Source organism: Physcomitrium patens, chromosome 14, assembly GCF_059467195.1.
Source record: "Physcomitrium patens ecotype Gransden chromosome 14, ASM5946719v1, whole genome shotgun sequence".
Lineage (NCBI taxonomy): Eukaryota > Viridiplantae > Streptophyta > Bryopsida > Funariales > Funariaceae > Physcomitrium > Physcomitrium patens.
In genome coordinates, this window is record NC_143423.1 from 10,165,588 (window position 1) to 10,183,309 (window position 17,722).

The 17,722-nt window shown below is 37.8% G+C and overlaps 1 protein-coding gene across 2 annotated transcripts; it reads left to right on the plus strand.

Moving 5' to 3' along the window:
* The first annotated feature begins 2,942 nt into the window (after positions 1-2,942).
* Positions 2,943-7,433, plus strand: LOC112291530 (uncharacterized). Of its 2 annotated transcripts, none has more exons than XM_024539076.3 (7): positions 2,943-3,843; positions 5,034-5,183; positions 5,416-5,481; positions 5,666-5,731; positions 5,940-6,011; positions 6,154-6,731; positions 7,057-7,433. In XM_024539076.3, the coding sequence occupies exons 1-6, from the start codon at positions 3,106-3,108 to the stop codon at positions 6,505-6,507; spliced, it is 1,446 nt and encodes a 481-aa protein (XP_024394844.1). In that variant the 5' UTR covers positions 2,943-3,105; the 3' UTR covers positions 6,508-6,731; positions 7,057-7,433. The 2 variants fall into 2 exon arrangements, with proteins under 2 accessions (XP_024394844.1, XP_024394843.1); XM_024539075.3 differs by having other exon boundaries at positions 2,954-3,843; positions 5,031-5,183.
* The last annotated feature ends 10,289 nt before the right edge of the window (positions 7,434-17,722 follow it).

Consider the following 17,722-nt stretch of genomic DNA (forward strand, 5'->3'; position numbering starts at 1 on the left):
CTCTTTGTCTACATTGAATCTACAATAAGCAACTTTTTGAGAAATCCTTGTGCAAATTAAAGATATGTATACTTTGTAGCCCCTCAAAGCAAGAACTTGTTTTTAGACCATGTAGAAACAACACAATGATAAGATATGTAAGAGTAAATTATGGATAGATTTTAAGGTAGCCCTAATTATACTTAATTACTTTATAAATTATCATAAATCTAGTTGAGATACAACTTTGCAAAACATTTGTAAGTATCTCTTAAAAACATTTATTTATTTATTTATTTATTTATATTTTTTTGCAAAGTTTGGCAAAAAGATGAATTAGAGCCACAAAACAAGGTATAATAATTACATGCAGCATCATCAAGTGGAACAAAATTCTTACTTGTAAGGGCTAACTGCCAAGTTATATTTTTTTCTATACTACCTCCTAATTATTTAAAAAATGTCAAACGTCTATTCTGTAAAATCTATTCAAATTTCTATAGGAAGAGGGTGTACCCACATAATTTAGAATAATTTTATTTAAATAATAAATAACTAACTAACTAACTAACAACAACAACAATTCAAAAGAGGTTATTTATTTATTTATACAAAAAATCAAGAATTGCGACCAAGCGACGAGCCTGAACAAGCGCCACGTGGATTGATATCACCTTCCCAGAATTGAGGCTCACGCCAGTCCCCCCTTTTCGGGCTCAGTGAATGAATAAATGTAGCTGAATGAATAATAGATGAATGTTCATGGATGTCAATGAACGAGTCGGATGATTGAATCTCAGGATGAATGCATGTGGGCATGGATGAATTTGATGATGGATGAATGTTTGGATGGATGAATTAATGAATGTGCATAAGGAACGTTGGAGTTGTTGGTAGTCTGTGGAGCTTCAACCCGTCCCCCTTCCTCGCGTTGCAAGCAGCGTCGCAGATTCACGCAACATTCGTGCCCAACACAAAATCTCACAGCCCTGGCACCAGCCTTTCATTAGGAAATGGGTGCTGCGTCGCTGCAATACTCTATCTAGAACCGCACAAGACGGTCGGATAATGGAAAAGCTCCCATTTGCGAGGGAGAGCTCGACGGTATTGTGCGCGATCTGGAGGAACATCATCTTCATCTTCATCCTCAGCACCATCATCCTCTGGGCAGGGCTCACTGGAAATAGTGAAAGATCTTGGAGGATCTTGCTGTTTGGGGACTGCCGGAGATGCCCCTCGTTAAAAATGGTTGATTTGTTGATTTGTTGACCGAAGCGGTTAAATATAAGCCCCGGGCGATGTGTGGTGGGAATTCTAGTGATGAGATGGTGGGGAAGTAACATGTGGCAACACATGTTGATATTTAGAAGATGGGTGTTGAGCTTCTGCCCTGGCATAGTTACTTTTGAGATTCAGCCGCATCGTTGAGCCGAACCCTAGTGGCAATGTCGAAGGAATTGCTCTTGGATTTGCTGGGTACAGAGGAACTTGGGCTCATTGATTGTGTGTACATCCTAAAATAACTACATTCCTCAGACGATGCCCCCGAGATCACTCTCCGACATCCATTTTTCCCCATGCGTTTTTACTTTGCTAGACGTTCTCTAGGAGACTGTACCATGCTGTTATCGGCAACGCCTTCATGAGAATTACTTTGAGAACCAGCCTCTCATCTAAGAGCTGCGCCGCATTGCTCAACCTAAACATCATTTCTCAAAGCGAGAAGTCATGCTGTCCAGGGCAAAAGAAGCCGAGATTCTAAGCAGCGAGGGAAATGGCGTGGGCCGAGTAAGTAGGACCGGTGAACGATGCAGAAGGCATATTCTATCGACGCACTGAATTGACGAGGCAGCAGAACAGTAATTTGCGGGGAGAAAGAGATAGCATCCCATCGTTACGGTAAATTGTCCATGGTCTTCAACAAGAGAAAATGTCGGGCCAAATTTAGAAAATTCGGTGCAGGTGGGCAATGGAGAAAAATAGGCCTTGCAGCAGAGGTAAGGAGCACCCAAGGGCGGGACCCTCAGAGGGACACGCCCCACACCTCAGGAAGTGGTAATCCCACCAGCTGGGCAAGCGTTCGGAGTGGCCGTAACGAGTCAGGGTGAGTTTACAAAGCCCCGAGGTCGTAAGCGAAAACCTAGTTCCAGGTGATCGAATTGGCTCGGTAGATTTGACCTGAGGGAGGTAGAAGTCCAGCCATCCACGAAGGGGAGGAGATTTCACAAGGTTTGATCGGGTCTCATTTGCTAGTGACCCTTTGGGGTCGCAAAAGACACCGACCACCGAGACGGCGTGCGCACGCTCGCACGCATGCACACTCCCCGTCCATAACTCTCGGCCTGTGTCTGACTCCTTGATACCATACTCCATCCGAGCCCCGACGATATACGACCAATAATCGATACCGCAGCGACGGGGGTGGGACGAGTATCATTCGTTCGTTATGATGCTAGGGGATTAAAGGGATCTGGGGATAGCGTTGGATGCGCAGACGGGATCTCTCGTCGCAACAGTGGGTTTCTTCCAGTACCGACCTAGCTAGATAGGAGCGGCGATGGAGCATGCTATGTAGAAGAAGAAGAAGAAGAAGAAGAAGAAGAAGAAAAAGCATGGTGTCAGAGCCCTCAGTGGACGTGACTGAGGGGGAGAGTGTGCAGCAGGGTGGGCGCAGCGTTGATGATACTTTATTACTGGTCCGATTGAATTGCTTTTCTCCTCTTGCTTTTGCTTGAGGGCTGCTTCCATCGCTCACCGGGCCCTGCAAGGGTAAAATTCCCGCAATCTGCGCCTTTTTCTCTGCCAAGAAACAGCATCTCAGAGGCAGATGCCACACCTCCTTGCATCGCCACCTCTCCTTGAATGGAAAGCTGTGCTTCTTTTTATTAGTTCGTCTTCCGTAGGTGAGTCTGGAGCCTATTTCACTGTTCAAGAGCATGGTTCCTTGACTTGGGGGTTGACATTATTTGGCCATTTGTAGGGGTGTGCGTGGTTAGGGGTTTGGTTGAAGGAGAGGAGTTGTTGGGTGTGTAAGTGTTTGAGAGTGGGAGGTGCATTTGGTGTCTTGCGTCAGAAGGCGAGGTGGGGTTAGTAGTTCGGGGATTGTGAAGTCGTGGAGAGGGAGCGATGGCGCAGCAGCCGAGTACAACGATGATGATGGCTATGCAGCAGCAGCAGCAGCAGCACCAGGTGCACGGAGGAGGGCATCACCACGGGGGGATGGGGTTTCAACATCCTGGAATGGGAAGCCAGCAGCAGGGGGCTGGAGGGGGTGGCGGTCCTGTCATGGGCGAATTTCTGGAGCACATGTTTGGGATTCCGGGTGGAGGGATGTTTGACATGGGGGCGGGTGGCAGAGGCGGGTCGTGGGATTACAATGTGGGTTCAGCGGCGGGGAAGGGGTTTGGAGTGGGAGGGATATCTTCTGGAGTGGGGTTGAGTAAGAAGGGGAATGAGGGTGTCGATTATGGCTTGTCAGAGGTGCAGATTCGCCACCACCATCAACAGCAACAGCAGCAGGGTGGTGGAGCTAGAGGTGAGGTTGCCATGCCCGTGGGGAGGGAGGCTCGTAATGGCGCGGCTGTGCATGGGGATTCGTTAACGCGGTCAGTGTCACTGGGAAGCAGTGCAAGTGAAGATTCCGGCCCACAGCAAGGCAAAAGCGACCAGTTGATGGTCTCGCCCAGCCATCTTCAGCAGCCGTATGGTGGTGGCGGTGGCGGCAGCGGCAGCGGGGTGTCACCACTGCCCATGAACTTTCCTCAAGCCAAGGCAGAGAATGTGTTGCTGGTCGGAGGGATGGACTCGCACAACGCCCTTGGGAAACGATTCCGGGACGACGACGATGGTCGCCCCAGGACCACTGTACGCTTTTAAACATCTCTCCTCCCTGTATTCTAACATCACATTGTATCTGTCGAGCCATGGAGTCACCTTTTTCGGAGTCGGAGCCGTGAATTTGACCGTCAGACTCATGTTAAGTTACAAGGTGTGAGTATGCTATCTTCAGGTGATGCTTGAGACTACCTTGAGAATTTGTGAAGAATAACATATTCATTGAATTTCTCATGAATAAACTGAATTTTGTGGTAATATAGGTCACTGTTTCTATCTGCCATTCGGATTTTTGTTATATTTTAATCTAATCGAATGTTTGCATCAAATCAGCTCTGCAAGCTCAGGAAGTTTATTTATGCATAGGGTCCGAGACTTTAGAGACTGTGGTTGAATGCCCAGTTTATCTAGGGAAATTTGTAGTAGTCTGTGATGTTGGATTTTTACTGTGGGCATGTATTCATGATCGGTTTCCTCACCTTTATATGTGCTGATTCCTCGTTTATTTATCTTGGAGAAGTGAGTTCAGATTTGCAAATCTTAGTTCACTTGAACACATCGAAGTTTCTTTGTGATCGTTGATGTATCTTGCAGGGGCTACATTTAATCGCAATTTATTATCTCTCCTTTTTTTTTTTTTTTTTTTTTTTTTTTTTTTTTTTTTCTCTCTCTTTCTTTCTTTCTCCCCTATGTTCAAGTTTTCCTCTCTGCCATTGTTTGGTAATCTGCTTGTTATAGTACTGTACTACTTTTTCAATTGTAAACTTTAGGGCGGTGATGAACTTTTTTCGTACCATCTGAAGCTGCAGCGCGATATTGACCGCTCAATGAACGATGCAACCTGGTACAGTAAGTGTAGCTCGTAGCCAAGGTGGGCACTGCTGTACGAGGAAATAACCTAATGGGTAACCTTTGGCGCTTCACTTTCGGCTATGCAGCATTAAGTATTTGTTGACTTCGTCAGTTAGCGGCGCCAAATCATTTCTGTGTCATGTTTGAAATCCATACCACGAAGTAGAGTCCTGTGCTGGCGTATCCTTTCAGTGTTCCTGGTGTCTCGTCTCAACTTGGTGTCTTTTGTGTATATCCTTATACTGTTTTTCTAAGGAGCTTGCTCAACATCAGCGGATATTTCTGTACTTTTTCTTTGTATCAGTTTCACATATTACTCACCTTTTCGGTTGGTTTGTTGTGTTGATGAATGTTTTCTTGGTTAGCAGGGAGTTATGTCAACTGGAAGTGCCCAAGGGTCTGGGTATGCCAACCCAGGAGGTGTCCCCTCGGGACAGCCACTGCCTGGCATAGGGGCTAGACCACGAGTGCGAGCACGTCGTGGTCAAGCAACTGATCCGCACAGTATTGCTGAACGGGTATGAGTATTCTTGATTTATTGTCTTTTCTGATGTTTTTAAAATTACCTTCTCAGGGAGTTGCATGGCGATGATAGGAGGCACTATGTCGATTTATGATAAGAAAAGGAAATTCCAGAAGCAATGTATTCGGATCCCGTGTACTCCATATTGTTAGTTCATGACAGATATAGTGATGCTTTGCCTGCATTGACATATCTTGATCTCGTCTTTGATCGGGTGTGGATAATAGCTTCGCCGAGAGAGAATCGCTGAGCGCATGAAAGCCTTGCAAGAACTTGTTCCCAACTCTAACAAGGTGCGGCATCGTTCGAACCTGCCTTTCACTTTTTTGTGCTCTGAATCAGTTGTATATGTATGGTTTAGCCACGTGGTGAAAACATAGGTGCATTAGTGTATCTTTCTCTACCTACTTATGTACAGCATGAAAGACAGATGAAGTCTTTGCTATTTAATCTTATCTCACTGCTGTTTATTAACAGACTGATAAGGCGTCTATGCTGGATGAAATCATCGACTATGTCAAGTTCCTGCAACTTCAAGTGAAGGTATGACTGTTAGTATTATCTAGTCAAAATATATGTGGTTGCTGGCTTGACATTTTGCTATTTAAATGATGCCCGTCACATGAGGAGGGTATCCAGCATAGCTTTATATGAGTGGCCCACCATCTCTATGAAACAGCGTTTCTGTTTTGTGATCTGCTTCGTTCTGAATATTCTTGAACCAAATTTTGTCGGATGGTGGTTATGGCAGGTTCTAAGTATGAGTCGATTAGGAGGTGCTGGTGCACTTCCTTCACTTGTTAATAATGACCTGCCTTCTGAGGTATGTACTTAACATTTATTGTTTTGTAATGGATTGAACTGCTCTCTCTACACAAGAGTTATTTTTTTAGTTCAAGCTTAGATGTCTTAGCGTTTACTTTCACCACTGCGGGCTGAAATGAGTACTTTTGCCGGAATGATAGGGTGCAAACACTTTCGCTGCATCAGCTGGGTCTTCCGGTATACCTAACCCCGCTCAAGATGGGTTAGCTTTGACTGAAAGGCAAGTGACGCGCATGATGGAGGATGATATGGGCTCCGCAATGCAATATTTACAGAGTAAGGGACTCTGTCTTATGCCTATCTCTCTTGCAACTGCGATATCAACAACAGGCAAGGGTTCAGCGCAAGCGACTGCTAATGCAGGGGAGCGACTTGGATCAGCAGCGGCAGCAAATACGGGTAAATCTGTCACTGATCCTAGCTCAGCTGGAGGATCCAAGGAGGACGGTTCAGAGACTGCTAGGGTGACTGAATGTGCCACTCAAGGGACCTAAAAGCTCATGCCAGGTTCTGCAGCTGATGTGGCAGGATGTAGCCATGGCTACGTATCATCTGTGCACAAATCAGTAGCTTCCGACTGTAGCAGTGTTGTTTCTGAGTGACCTGAAGCTACTGAGGCTGGAGATATCCCGGTTGTAGCTCCTGACATGCAGCAGTTACTCTTTGTGGAGGTGCGTCTGTAGCTTGCTTCCCTGAGGAGTGGAGCTTGTAGTGACAGGCAAGTAGTCCTATCCCTCAATCATCAATTCTTGCGTTTAGCAGGTTCCATATCATATCCTTAAACATGTGCGCATCATGTTAAAAAAAATTTATGGCTTTGTCTAGAGTAAGGGTCTATGTCACATGTTTTGTCTAAATCATTACAATATTGCTTGCTGCGCTAGTAAAGATGCTCCTAAAATGTAGTTTTTGAAGAATACCGTGTTGGAATTTAATGGAATTTCACTCGAAAGGTTTGCCATTACAAGACATTACTGCTCTGATGTGCGACTTAACCAATTTGAATCCTACATTCTTTCTAAACCTACAGCTTGGATGTGCAGGTAAACGGAGTCCAGGTGTGTTGACAAGTGTCGACTCTGCAATGCACGTACTGCATTCGTTCAGGCATATCCGTTGTATTCTAAAATAGAGGCTGACAATTTTTAGGAGAACCTACTTTAATTGAGTGGGCCCGTTGAATTTGCAGTGGGTGGACCTCTGAAGTTCGTCTGAATCTTTTAATTTTTTTCACTGCCTTAACCTAAATGCAACTTCGGTCATAAGTAAATACAAATTTTGAAGTTTGTACAGCATTCCTAATTTGATAGTAGTATCTTCAGCTCAACATAAGTGGAGCACTTGTTCGTTCTTCTCCGTCTACTTTTATCACCCTTTTGTGAATACAAGAACTTGGTTCAGCTTGTCTTTGCTGTTGAAAGTTGGCTTAACTCACACATCTTGGCGTGTACACTTTGAACTAAGCTTGCAATCTGATAGGGGCCCTGATGTTCTTCATGTTGAATGCTACTGTTGTGAAGTATTATTCTTAATTGTGAGCTCTTTTCGACTATGTTGTTAGTCATGAGAGTATTATGAGTAGAGCAATCGAATGTTTGAGATTGCAAAGTATATTCTACTGTTTAATATACTGTCAAGGGCATATTTCCATTCTACCAACCCTAGCTATGTTACAATGATTCCTACTATGTTGAGAGTTTACAAGAATAGAAGATGTTGACAGTGCTGTTATAAGAACATACAACTATTTACGTTCTCTAAAGAATATTTAAGTGCCACTTACAATTATATTAATAGGGTGTGCAATCGCGGAATGTTTCAGAAACAAATTCGATTAAGAATGTACATGATCCAATTTTCTTCTACTATTCCTTACTACAAATACCTCATTCTAAAACTAATAACAAATAGGCTTCATTGCTTGGATGTGGCAGTGGTTGCTTCCAAAAACGATTTCAAAGATTCTCTGAAAAACTAACTGCAGATATTCGGATGAAGTTCTGGTTCTTTTGGTTATTTCACGCATGTCCCTCACCTACTTTGTAGCATTCTTTGCCAACATTTCCCTGATTTATTCTCATGTGATATCTTCTAACAACAGCTTGATTAGAAATTTGGACATAAAGTGGCTTCCAATATTGCAGGTAGAATTGACAATGGGGATATCTGAAGTCTTGCCTAATTTTTTCCTCAATTTTGTTTCTTGTTCAATTTGTGAACAATTTTCCTGTCCTACTATTTTAGCTTTATTTTTATTTTCATTTATTTTCTATAATTCTATGTTTCAGTGTAATCAATCTCTGTTCTTAATTTTTGAATTTTTCGGTAAGTTGTAAACTAAACAGTACAAGAATATAAAAACAATGCTTGTAAGCAAACAAGGCTTAAATACAAAACTATGTAAAATATAGAAAATTAAAAATTTATGCAACTTTTTATTTAAAAAAATTTTTAAAAGGAAAAGAAGGTTAACAATGGTTTCAATACAATCTCTTTATTTGTATTTATTTTTTATAAAAAAATAAACACAAAAATATACAATGCCTTTAGTTTTTTGAAAGTTGATATTATATTCATTGATACTTTAAACTAAACCTTTATGTTGATAAAGTGACAATTTTAGTATTTTTGATTTTTTTGAAACATATTAAGGGAATTTTAACTTCTCATGTTTAAAACATCAAGCTTATACCTTTTATCAACATAGATTTTTCATATTTAATTTTTAAAATTTTAATTGGGTTATCTTATAATCATTTTAAAGTATAAGTTGGAATTCAACAAGCAGGAGCTTTACAAAGATATTTCTGCTTTGTTGTGAGTGACGATGAATAAAACAAAAATAGGTAAAGTTTTTATTATTTTTAAACTTGAAATTTAAATTTGATTATTATTATTATTATTATTATTCCATATTATTATTCCATTATATTCTTTGATGTTTTCTGTTTCATAAGTTGTAAGAAGTTTGATTGGACTCTATTTTTATTTAAATATGAAGAAAGGACCTTGGACCTTTGTAACCACCATGGTGCTTTAAGAATTCAAAACTAATTTACTTACTTTCTAAGTTTTACAATCTACTTAATGTACCATTTTAATTTCTTTTCAGTTTGCCAATTTATTTTAAATAATATTTGAATTTCTAGTATTAATCACAATATTGTTAGAAATTCAACATTATAATGTTGTTTTCAAATCCATCCTCAAAAAAATTCAAAATGTTTTTAGATGTTTCATATGAAATTATTTTAGGCAAGTTTATGATGCAATTTTTTTTTTTTTTTTTTTTTTTTTTCCTCAAATATTGGTAATTCTGAAATATTTTAGAACCCATCATCCAAGTTGAACTAAAGCTTGATGTAGTTTCCAATGTTATATGTGTAAAAGTTAGTTAATTGGATTTTAGGATGTGGTTGTGAAAAATGAAATAGTTTTTTTCTTTTAGATTGACGGCAGTAATTCATGATTTTTATTGTACAGTATGTAACAATTTATGCAATGGGTGGTATTCTTTAACTGGAAAATTTTCAATGTCGTAATTAATTTACATTAGAAAAAGAATTTTTATAATAAAATCTTAAATGCTTTTACATTTTTTAGCTATAATTTCATCAAGAAAATTACTATGAATTGATATTGTGAATAATGTTAGATATTTAGATATGATTTTATCAATTTGTTAATATTTCATGCTTAGGAAAAAAGGGAAAAAGGAAAAAAGAACCACAGCCAGTTTGTTAGATAAATTACTCGTAATTATGAAATATTAAAACACTATTACTAAGAATATATATATATATATATATATATATCGAAAATAGCTCAAAATTTAAATACTAACTTTTATTATATATAGGATAATAATATGATAATAACCTTGTATTCTATTGATGCACAAAACATATTTTCAAATTGTAAAAACTTAATTTAAAGTAGTTCAAGATTTAATACAACAATTATTTTTTATTTTTAAACACCCAATTTACATATTTTGGAATTATGTGTAAATCCATGCATGTGTTATTAAAAAGACGAAAACCTTATATTGTAAATCATAACACTAATATGAAAAGATCCATTTCATTTCAGTATTAATGAAAATGATAATATTTATTACTATTTTTTTTTCAAATTTTAAATATCAGAATTGGAAATTTAAGTGGAAACATTTAAAAAAGAGTACATATACAAAAACACACCTACCATTCATGGAGAATAGTAATACGTAAAATTTTCCCAGTTTTGTAGAATTATTTTTCTTTTGGCAGGCCCAAACTGATTTCATGCGTGCACTTTTTAAAAATGACTTAAATTACATTTTAGAGTCAAATGAGTTATATCTTAACATTCATGTCATCCTTGTTATGTGTTTTGGCCTAAATGTGTTTTAAATTTTTATAACCAATACCATGTACAGAAACTGTATACAAATACTAAACTCCCTGATGAACTATGAATTGCCGATTAACTTTTCACATCAAGACCTTAATACAGGATATTAAATTTTCACCCAACAGCCAAGTTCATAGTCTAATTCCCGGTTGACTACAGTCGAAAACAAAATCTCATGTTACAAAAACATATGAATCTTCCAAAAGCAGCTTTGAAAGTTATTGTTCACAACCCAACACTATACAAATCATTTCAACAAAAAAAGTGATTATTTAGCAACAAAAACAGCGTTACTAAATACAATGGCAATACAGTATCCATGCTGCGTGTTCATTCTACACCATCATTCTGAGTTATCCATTTGCTTGGATTCATATTTTATGAACACTCTCCACATGGACAATCGTAATAGCAAGTCGTGAGTTTCACTCCTATTTGTCTATCTTCATGTGACCTGTTTCACAGCCTCTGGTGTGCTTGCCTTTGTTCGATGCTCAGATCGAAATTTGCTCAATTGCAAGAACAATATAGAAATTGCCGCCTTCGACATACCAGGTCAGGATGAGGCGTAGTGTAGGCGTTAATTGATAGAGGTGATGCTTATATCAGTGGCAAACGGCGTCCACTTGCCACAACTGGTACCATGTCAAGCCACAGTCAGGAAAGCTGTGAATTAAAATGATTTGAAGACTATGACTCGGCACATGTGCATGGGATTCATAGACTTGCTGGGTTTACTCCTACGATGTCCATATGATTCACCTACTTGTGTTGAGAAGAAAGATATGGTATAGTTTGATGCAAGTCAAGATGAGACAATGCTTCAGCGAAGAGATCAAAACTTTTTCTCGATCGATAATGACGCTGCAGTTATCGGACTACAGTTCAATACATTAATTCCATGATCAATAGGACAACAAAGCTGATGTAGTTGTTCCAGGAACGTCAAGTTCACAGAAGACGATGTTGGTTTTGCTTGCGGAGACCGACTAGCCCTCATCAACCACTGAGTCCCTGATGGCGGTCGACGTAGGAATCGATGGTCGGCCATAATCGATGACGTAACTCTACGCTCTCCAGAAAGAACTCGAATAAGTGCACAAGTTCACAGTCAAAGGTTAAGTGTACCATGTGAAGAAAAAAAAGAAAAGTAAAAGTCCAGTTGCCGATGTATACCGCAGAGTGTATCGGAGTTCTCGTTCTCGGGGAGATCTCTCTAGAAAGTATGAAGCTTAGGAGGTGACGCTTCTGTTTCAGGTGCTTGTGCAGCATCGTCATCTGCTTATGACTTAGCAAATTTCATTGGGAAGAGTATACATACTTCTGTGTTATGGGACAATGATAGGACCTTGCTCGTGGACACCCTGGTAGCAGATCTTAGACGCGGCACATATGGAACCTTATGAGATACTCGTAGTCTGGGCATGATTCCGTAATGACGCGGTAGAAACCTGAACCATGGCCCACGACTTTATCGCATAGGAGAAGAGGAATACACTCAGGGGGGTTTCGCTTGTCCAAATGCGGCAGCCACCTGACGTTCAGCACTTGCAACCAGTAGGTGAATGGATCCCTGGAAAACTCGAGATAATAATGCCTGTTCATGATAATTTCTATGCTCTTGAACTGAAGCGGGAAAATCGACCTGGGTATAATCTCCGCTACTTTCATACGCATGACAAGCCATTCGAAAAGGATGTAAGTAACTACCTTCACAGCGGTATGGTCTTCGGAGGGAACCGTTGGCGCCATTAGCTATAGATTTGCTTGGATTATTGCACAAGAATGCTGATATGAGAGACGATGAGATCGGAGACCACAAGTAGGAGAGCGATCTGATCGATGACTGCAAGAAACACGAAACTGCCACATCAAACTAGCGCTTCGTTCGCATTGCTATTCATTAACCTATACACTATCTGCACTGTCTCGTGTCATGTTGGCGATCCCATGCTTGATAGACTGGTATTGTTACCACGTAGAGAGAAGGATCGTATTAGTTCAATTCGATTGGCTCGCCTAGCGCAGCATGACAGGTCAAAGTACTGACAAACCTTTCAATCTGGTAGAAGACTGGTTAGGCGTCGCATTTCGTGTCAGAACGCACACGGCTCTAGCTCGCAGTGCGCATTCTAGATACCAGTACTGATTTCTTCTGGATCGAAAGTTGGAGATTATGATGGGAGATTTTTACGTCACTAGAGATCGTTTGTGGCTTGGATAGGGTGTAATCAATTTGACCACTGAGCTAAAAATCACACAGTATGGAATCTCCACGCAAAGGTCCTGCGAGCGTTATCTGCTCTGACCACAAGTCGTGTTATAACTCCACCACCTTAAGTGAGAACCAGTCGACAACAGAAAACGCCTGAAACCAAGAGGTATCATGAAGTAACAACGCCTGAAATTCGGCAGCAGCAGTGTAATTTTTCACAAAGATTGCGCAGTAAAATACAGAAACATCAATAGTTTGATCTATCATCCTTCTGCCGCTGGAGCAACAGCTTGGGCGGTAACTTCACACCTGATAACCCCACACCAACATCGCTAGCCAGTTCCTCACAAATACAACAATGACGACAACAACATCATCAACAACAACAACCCACTATTCATGAAATAAAAGATGTTCACGACAGCAGACTACAACGGAGCTATTTACAGCCCTAGGGCCGGCTCCACGCTCGCCACCGCATTCCCAAAATTCAAAAACAAACCCAGTCGCAGTGAATGAGAGTCGAAATCACGCGACGCTTCCCACCTCCGCAGCCCTCTCTCCCGTATTCATTCGAGATCGTATCAGTTGGGTTATTACGCGATAAGATCTTCATAACTCGACGCTGAAGCCCCATCGTGTGTCACTCACTTCCGCGTCCCACCTCCCGCTCCATGATTAGGAAGTCTAGGAATTGACCCTGGTGGGTTACTAACTAGGGTCACGGCCACGAAGGGACATCCAGCCGGCGCGGTTCAATGGTATGTGGGTAAGTTTTCCATATATTTCCTTTTTGGGTTTTCTACATATTTTGTTGTTGGTGTTGTTCCTGCATCAGGTCGAGGTCCTGGTAAAGTTGGCGATGGTGTTGGATTCCCCTCTATGTGGCTACCCTAGGGGTAGTGTCCAGGTGCCTCTACTACTACTACGCTCACTCACTGTCTCCACTACAGCAGGGCTCCACTCTACTCTACACTACTCTACTCTATTCTACTCTATTCCACTCCACCCGACGTCATTCATGAAATCTGCTGCTGGGTCCGCTAATCATTTCCGGTGAGCTAAAAGCTTCGGGGACGGTGCACCCCTTTGTCACCGAGCGTGCTTCCGCCGCGGCTGTGGGTCCGGGCGAGCTCGTTCGTTCGTTCGTTCGTTCGCTTGTTGGTTTGTTAAATCATTTTATCTCTTGTGGTGGATTTTGGCACAACATGGGCACGGTAATATTAATATTGCTATGGTGAGCATCTGAATACTACCCCATCATGGCCCAGTGCTTTTTTACTTTTTGTGTGTATCATTCTCCTCTTTTTGAACAATTTTACTTGAATGTTTCATGATGTTATTCCAAATATCCCCCCCCCCCCCGACCTTCCTTGTACTATTGTTCACAAATGTAAGATATCCTAGTATGAATGTAAGTGTATATCTTTTACAATTGAATACACATGAATACTACAATTGAGGCCCTTTGTTTTGGTGCTACTATGTCAATACAATTGATGTACAATAATGTACATTAATGAATCACAATGCACACAGTGTAACCAAGAACTATACAAATGTAAATTCCATACATAACACACACACACACACAAAAAAAATAAAAATAAAAATAAAAATAAAGATCATAATAATAATATTAAAAATTATTGTAAATGTATAAGTGTATCCCAAAATTTGGATTTATATATATATATATATATATAGCTAGTTTGGTGCATCCAAAAGAAAGTTCTAACACTGCTACAAGTCTTTTCTATAACTCCATGATTGCATATGTGAAGAGCTTGAATGCCACAAGATATCCTCTTATGCTCACACAAGCAAAATGGCAAGTGCCATTGAGACATCCCCCAAGACACTAAAGAAAATAATAAAGTAATACTAAATAAAACCTATTAGCTCCATTTCATTGATTATTTCAAAACCAATAAAACAAACAAATAATTAAAAAAAAATCAACAATGAGAATTGTATCAAAATAAATAAATTGAAAAATTGTGTTGAAAATGTTACCAAAGAATTTTTCTCTTCCAATCATATAATATGCCAATAATAATACTAGACACATCTCTTCTTTCATATACAAAAAAATTCACCCTTTTGTATAATCATTTTTTGTCACAAATATTCATTAATGAGACTATAAATGTTTTGTTAGACATTTCTTCCAAATGTCTTCCAAATGTCTTCCAAATGACATTCTATCCCTCTCCCATAGCAGCCTTGTATATTCATGATGGATGAATTCTTGAATAGATACATTTTTCTTCAGATAAATGATAAATGCACACATACAAATATTACTTTTTGTATAAGATATAGCTCTCTTATCAGACATGCATTAAATGAAATTCTAAAAACCAACTTTTTTTTTTTGAAGTTTTTAATTTAAAATTTTAGATTAGTACATATATATATATATATATATATATATATATACTGTTTTTATATTTTTTTATAATCTTCCTTTAAAATCAACTTATAGTTGCCTATGATTAATAAACATATATGTATATGGATACGTATAAAATCAAATACAACAACTGGCACATTGAATCATTTGTGAGTGTATATATATATATATATATATATATATTTAAACTCATATATGAGTTTGTATATGATGATATGAAAACATGCATGTTTAACATACAAGTAATTTTAACACCATATCACTATTTCGGACAACAGAATTGTGAGCCTTAGAATTTTAATAACAAGTAAATTTAAATTTGATTTATTTAATTATTACTTAGTAGTGTAGTTTAACTTTCTCATATGTTGTGGCTTATAATTTTTTTTCTAATTCACAGCTTATAGCAGTTGTATTAAATGATGGTCAGTGTATAGTTATAGCAATTTACCAAGTCAGTGTGAAATTTTATAAATTACGTGTTTTCTTTTCAATCGGATGCTGAGAAACAATTACATATTCAACAGATTTTTTATTTTATATTATAAAATAAAAAATAAGCACTTGAATCATGAGGTTTTAGACATGTCCCACAAGAACTAAAAATTGAAGTTCACTTTTGGTGATTTGTTAGTTGAGTTGTTAATGCCTAGAAAATCATTATAAATGTACCTTGACATCACTAAAATTCTATTGAAGCACTATAATTCTCTTTTCTTTTCTCATTCATGGTCTACATATATGTAATCAATTCATATGAAATGAAATTGTCTTACTTGAATATTCTATCAACATAAATACAGTGCAAAGCTACTATGATTGCCACAAGTAGCCATATAAAATACTTTGTGGGGTGAATGAAGTCCAACATGTATTGGGTGAACCTTAGATTGTGTTCATTGGAAACATGAACATGGCCATCCTTACACTCATTCAAATCCATGTTCTTTCTAAAAAAAAGACAAAGGTTCCTAACGCATGCCATTCAAGACCATGATTTAAAATAAATAAATAAATAAATAAATAAATATATATATAATAGACTTAGAGAAGTAACCTTTCTACTAGATCTTTTACTTTTCATCACTTTAATTTTCTTGTATTATCAAATGATTAAAAGTAGTTAATGTGTATTAATTAAAAAGAAAGCTTGAAAAAAGAAAAAGAAAAAAGCCTAGGCTGGGCATGGATTAGTTACTAGTTTGTTATAAATTAAAAAGGTTCAAATAAATATGAAGGCTTTACAATCTTTTATTACATGAAAGAATGTAGAAGAAGGATCTGGTGTTCAAAGTGGGTTTCCTTCGCTACTTTCAAACTTCGTGCATGTAAATCAATTTCTTTCATACTGTGACTTCTTTTCTACTATTTTTCTCTTTGAAAAAAGTATGAAAATTGTATGCCTTATGTCTTGGAAAATCAAGTTTGAATCTTTGTAGTACTCATAGCAATGAAGTTCTTTGTTTGAATTTGTGACATGAATGAGCTTTTGGGAGTAGTATGACCAATTTTAATCCATGAAATGTGACCCTGTTAGATAGAGATGCACAAGTGTTGAATTTATTTTAAAATATGTATAAAAAATATGTTTTAAAATTTTACCATATCATCAAATTAAAAAGGAATGATGCTGAAATACAAAAGCAGGATTCCAGCTTTCAAATTCACTTCTTCACAAGTCAAAAAATATTTAATCTAAAAATATTTTTTAATACCTTTGTATTGAAAAAACTATATCCAGGCTATTTAAGAGAAAATATTTTAATTTAGAACTAAAAAAAAGTCCATGCTTGTGATGAAAACCGACTTTAATTCATAAAACCATTCACTTTAAGAATAGATTGTCTCCAGCTTAGAATAAGAAAAACATAACTGTTGTAGTCAATTATCATTAGCTTGATACAACCAATTTTGTTGTTGTAGATGATGCAAAGGTTACATAGTACAGTATTTTTCATAATTTGGTGCATTCATTTAAAATATTTTGACTCCATTATCATATAATCAACATGTGCTAGTTTGTTTTTGTTTTTGTTTTTGTTTTTTTTTCTTAATTAGGACATAGAATTCATTGTAGATGTATTAAAAATATAATTTAAATTATTTAGATGCATGTTTAAATCAGAAACAATTTCTTCGTGTCATAAATATCTTGATTCCAATTACTTTTAATATAACATCACATAGTTTGGATGTCTTTAAGAAATTGTTAAGGAAGACCAATGTTGGCTCAAAGTTAGCTATATGTTGTTACTTGTTTTTTAAAATTTTACAAAATATTATTTTTTTTATATTTCATTATTATAAAAATATTAATGAAAGATTTTTCTTACTATATATCACAAACATACATATTTATCTAGATAAGAAGTGTTAGGTAGAAAATAAATGTAGGTAGTTTTGATATTATCTTGTGGCTTAGTTTCTTAGAAGCTTCATAAATACATATTGGACTTTATACATGTTTGATTGATAGATTAAAAATTTGGCCAAGTTAGCCATGTATTAAATGAGTAGATAGCTTGTGATACAAGCTAACAATGTGGCACACATATAGGGAACTTTCCTTGCAAGTTAAGACATATATCTTACAAATTGGACATGTATTTGAAGTCCTATAGAATGTCATTATGTAGCTTGTAGTTAGATAGTATATTTGGATGCAAGAGTGAAGTCTTCTTCA